At 29.2% G+C, this 5,590-nt stretch overlaps 1 protein-coding gene across 1 annotated transcript; it reads left to right on the forward strand.

Moving 5' to 3' along the window:
- Nucleotides 1–4,711: 4,711 nt before the first annotated feature.
- On the forward strand, nt 4,712–5,370 carry LOC126555809 (uncharacterized). Its single transcript, XM_050210684.1, has one exon. The coding sequence runs from the start codon at nt 4,715–4,717 to the stop codon at nt 5,261–5,263; it is 549 nt and encodes a 182-aa protein (XP_050066641.1). The 5' UTR covers nt 4,712–4,714; the 3' UTR covers nt 5,264–5,370.
- The last annotated feature ends 220 nt before the right edge of the window (nt 5,371–5,590 follow it).

The following is a 5,590-nucleotide window of genomic DNA, read 5'->3' on the forward strand; positions in this document are numbered from 1 at the left end:
AAATTAAATAGCGCGTCAAACACGCTTTATTACCGATACCTAACTATATTTTTCTTACAATTTTAGTGATTAAAATCTACACGTTTAGCATTATAATTATTTTATTTGAATTAAATTTAAATTAAAAGCATAACAAACGCACTGAGAAATTATTGATGAACATTGTCGGTACCTATTTGTATTTATTAAAATTATGTTTAATTTAGATATAGCTGGTGTTAACGCAGAAGTGTGGCGAAGAATAGCGTCCAGTGTAAGTGAAGGGCTTCAAGATGTTGTTACACCAGCGTCAATACGTATTCGTGTTACTCGTAATGGCGGAAATATACTAAATATTCTTGGAATTTTACCTGCTAATAAAACAGATGTAAACTCCCCACAAACAGTAAAAAGTAAGTATATACATTTAATATAGCTTACATAATAATAATTCGATTTAGCTTAGAATTATTATAAACTTTATTCTAATAATTATAATTTTTAGAAAATTATGGTATTAACACTACAAGATATTATGATACATCTTCTGATGATGAAAATAATTTAAATTCTAATAACTATGAAAAATGTATTTTTGATATAACATTTTCCGTCGATGAATGGAAATTAATTCAACCTCGTCAAACTGTGCATTGCGAAAAGAGAGGTTATAGAACTTATAATATACTAACTCCGTATGAATGGAGCAATGTGATCCAACAACACTTTTTTTTACATACACGATTACCTTGTTGTCTTAAATTTCAAAAAAGGCCAGTGGTCAGCTTTTCTGGTATCGTTTTTCTTACCATACAAGGACAATGCTCAGAATGTAATTCATCATTTAACGGAACGATAGATTCAGTAGGTACCAGCATTTATAGCAATTATATATAAAAATAATACAAAGAATACAATTTTATTAATATGATATAACTGGGTTACTTCTTTATAAACTAATTTAAATTAAACCAGCTTAAAAAAATAAAGAAACTCTAGGTACCAGCATTGCTTATTTGTTTATATTATCTCTAAGTATATCAATAAGGGATATCGTACGTAATAAATAATAATATATAAAATACAAATAAATTTGTTATATAATTTAAAATTATTTAGAAATAAATCATGATTATATACTACAGCTCTACGAATGCTGGAGTAACGTTACGCTGGCATCCGAGATGAAAAGGTGTTTTTCTCCCATTTAGGGGGATGTACAAATTTTCAAAATGCGTTTACAAATTTGTACAAATTATATAACAAATTTTGGTATCGGTTTTGAGTATTTATTCCAACCTGCGGATGCCAACGTAACGTACCTCCAGAATCCAAAATTAAATAATTGATTGCTCATTGCTGTAATAATACAGTGGTTAATTCAATTGTTTCAAAGATAAAAGTTTCTGGAGTATTTTCTTTATAAGCAAACGAAATAGCTGATGTTTCATGTAAAGAGCAATTCTTTTTATGTGTTCGGTATCTAGAAAATAATACTTTAAAATTACGAGAAGATTTTTTTAAATTTGTCCCAGTAACTCACTTAACGGGACAAAGTCTCCCTCAAAATTTATTAGATAATCAATAAATCTTAGTATAGATTGTTCTTTTATGGTTGGCTAGTGATATGACGGGGCTGTGGCTATGAGTGGTCGTTTTAATGGTGTACAAGCATATGTTAGAAAAAATAGTGATATGACTATTTATGTCCACTATGGCTCTCATAGTCTAAACTTGGCTATTTCTGCTGACGCTTGTGACCTTCGAAGTATTCGGAATTGTATGGGTGTAATTAGTTCTGTATACAATTTTTTTAATACTCCTAAACGACAAGATGTTCTTTTAAGTACAATTTCAAGTGCAGAAACAAATACAAAAGCCACTAGGCTTAAAAATGTATGCCCCACAAGATGGACTCAACGACATGAATCAGTTTTAATTTTTTTAGAAATAAAAAATGCTGTTACAGTTTCTCTTGAAACCATTTCTTCGTTGCAAGACAAAACTACTTGTTCTACAGTATTAAAACTATTGTCCGCAATTCAGAATGTTGAATTCCAGATATCCCTCGTTACTACTGCCAAGATCTTTGGTATAACTTTTCTCTTGAGTCATTTATCACAAACAAAACAATCTAGATTTATCAACTGCAATGATTCTTGCAACAAACATAGAAGAAATTTTAATTAAAATGCGAAATGATAGTGAAAAAGAATTTAATTATATTTTCAATGATATTCAAAAAATATGTTCTGATTGGGATGTTGATGTTGTAGTTCCACGAAAAGTTGACAGGCAAGTACACCGTACTAATATTGAAACACATTCACCAGTAGTTTATTTTCGTTAAGATCATAAACAAATTTTGTTAAGTTTTCAATGTCTCTTGCCATCAATAATAAATAATTTAGAATTCAAAAAATAATTTAAGACTGACATTGTACATTTAGTACGTCATTATGAAAAAATCGTTAACTGCAGTAAACAAGAAAATATCGGAGAACTTAGATTATAGTGGAATTATGTAAGCCAAATGAATGACAATCTTAAAAATGCCCATTCAACTTTACTTGTATATGATGCAAAAATATTTCCAATTTTAAAAAAAACTTTTAGTTATTCTTGTTACTTTACCAGTAACGACGACCACACCCGAAAGGACTTTTTCGACTCTTCTTCGTCCTCCATAAAACTTTTTATTGATGTTTTTGCGAGATTCTTCAAATCTACAATTGTTGACGAAATATTACTATGTACATAACATAATTCTAAAAACCCCACTATTTCCGTGTTATTTAATAAATTTATCCACGCCACTGTACTCTGGGAAATTATAAATTCAATTTTTTTTGTGCTGGTTATAGATTAAATTCGTCTTTGTGTAATGTCTCAACCACGTATAGCCCGTATAAGGTACTCAGTGTAAATTTTTGAACCAGTTTTGCTGACAGTGGTATTTTTCCAAACCTGGAATTTTTAAAATGGCAATACTCTATTCCATATGAGATCAGCCGTGCGCGGCCACCAGTTTTCGTCCTGTGGGGGTCAGGTTCCCCCACTTAGTAGTTGTTCGACTGCAGCTCTACCAGTGGCGTAGGCCAAGCCCATGCGCTCAACTCGGCCGCCGAAGGCTGTTCTCATTTGAAATAGAGTATACCTAAATGATTTCTTCGATTTTCAGTAAAATATTTACTAGATTGGTTTTATTTATTTCGGAAGTATAATTTTTACTCACATATAATATTTTAACTTTATACACCTTAACTGTTTGGTTATTCGTATTATATTTATATAAAATGTATTGTTCATTAATTACTTTATTTATCGAAACATTGTTTAGGTTTACTTACAATTGAAATTTCCTATCCTATTATTTATATAACTACGCTTTTACACTTATGTTTTCCTACTTACCCTATAAATATGCTCCTTAATGTATATATATCCTTCAACAATGTTATCATTTATTTCTTTATATGCTTATTCCTAATGCTTATAATCTCATAAATTTCCAAAAACAGTTAAAATTATTTGTATTTTTATGGTAAGAGATATTTTTCTAATAACATTACAAACTTATTACATTTACCCTAACTCTTAATACTTATTATCTCTCATGAATCTCTATTTAATAAAAAAAAAACAAAAAAAACCTCAATTATCCTTAAACCGACTACTCTCTTAATTCATTTTTTTTTTTTACCTTAACTTATATAACTTAATATCTAATAATAAATAAAAACCTGAACCAACTACAAATACTTGTACCTTAAATACTTAAGATCTTCGGTGCCCCCACCTATATGTAACGTGGTCGGGGAAGACCAGTTATATGTAGGATATTCAGGGAAAAAGTTAGTTTCTTATGAACATAATTTAACCGTAGCTACTCTATGACAATAGTCATTATCGTCTTCATTACGCACCATAATGGAATTTAATTGAATTTGTAAACTTGAAGCTGTTGTCGTATCTTCAACATTCACTTAGTTACATTTTTATATTTTATCATTTCTAATGCTTTACCAGATAACGTGGTTAGGTTATATATTTAAAAGAAGTTGGTGTTCATATCTCTTCAACCAAATTTACTGCTATATCACATGACTTTATGAATGGCTAGATGTCATCTTCACCCGTACACAAAGGTATAAGCTTAAATGCTTCTTCCAATTTTATAGTAACCATTTTCTTTACACGTGGTATCCTTTGTAACATTTCTACGTGTAATTTTCTTATTATTTAAGCTTAAACTTCTAGTTCATTTTATCCGAAATGATAAAATTTAAGATGTTAATGTAACTTGATAATAATTTTAAAATCTTCAGAACAATCGATGGATAAAGTTTTGATTAACCTATACAGTGTATTACTTAGTGCGGTCCTACTCTATATGTAATCTCGGTATAAAGGTTATTATAATGTCTACGGAGTGTGCAAAGTGCAGTGAGATTTTTACTCACAGTGAAGACTTGTTAGAATGTTGTAATTGCAAAAACAATTTACATTTCTATTGTGCTGGTGTCGCTGAAAGTAGTTTTAAAAAGATGTCACAAAACACTAAAACTAGATTCTCCTGTCAGACTTGTCGAGAACCAAGCCAAAAATCTGACAAAGTAATTTCAAAAAAATCGGTGGAAAGGATGGAAGAGCTTATAAAGTCAGTTTCTTTTATGAGTTCACAATTTGATGAATTCAACAAAAAACTAGAAATACTTAATTATAATTACTGGAAATGAATCACCTACGAACAGAAAATAATAAATTAAAAATTGAAAATACTAGATTAGCGAACGATATACTAGATATAAAACAAAAACTTGATACATTTGAACAAGCTAACATGGGTATCGGTATTGAAATAACGGGCATACCAAAAATGGAAAATGAAAACTGTATTAATACAGTTAAACAAATTGCTGAAAAACTAAATATTTCTATAACTGTAACAGAAGCTTCAAGATTAAACTCAACTAATAACAAACCGTCAATAATAATTGCAAAACTAGAAACTTCGGAAATGAGAAAAAACCTAATAAAAATAAATAAACTACAGAAACTAAATGCAAACATGCTATCAGAAAATTGGAATAAAGAAAATAAAATCTACATCAATGAACGTTTGACGAAAGAAAAACGTATACTTCACTCAAAAACAAGGGCTGCTGGTAAAGAACGCAACTACAAATTTATATGGATTTCAAATGCAGATATCTTAATAAGAAAGGATGAAAACTCTAAAATAACTCGAATAAGATCAATCAACGACATTGAACGCATGTAACTACTAACTTCAAAACCACGTAAGTCTAATACCTCTTCCAACTTTCCATTCTTACCTATGTTATATTATATACAAACATTTCCTCAATACAATCGTATAGTATTCAAACATAAATCGCTAAATTATAATTTAATCTTACTAACGATAATATCATATTATAACATCCAATATTACTATTCTTTATTAGTTTTGATAAATATTGCTGATTATTTATATATTTGTTATGTACCTATTAATTTTAATAACTTTAATCTCATAAATTCTGTCATTGTCAAAAACAAACTGAATCATTGTTATGTCATAGTTATTATTCTGTACATTTCTAAT

This window comes from Aphis gossypii, unplaced genomic scaffold (assembly GCF_020184175.1).
Source record: "Aphis gossypii isolate Hap1 unplaced genomic scaffold, ASM2018417v2 Contig01129, whole genome shotgun sequence".
NCBI lineage: Eukaryota > Metazoa > Arthropoda > Insecta > Hemiptera > Aphididae > Aphis > Aphis gossypii.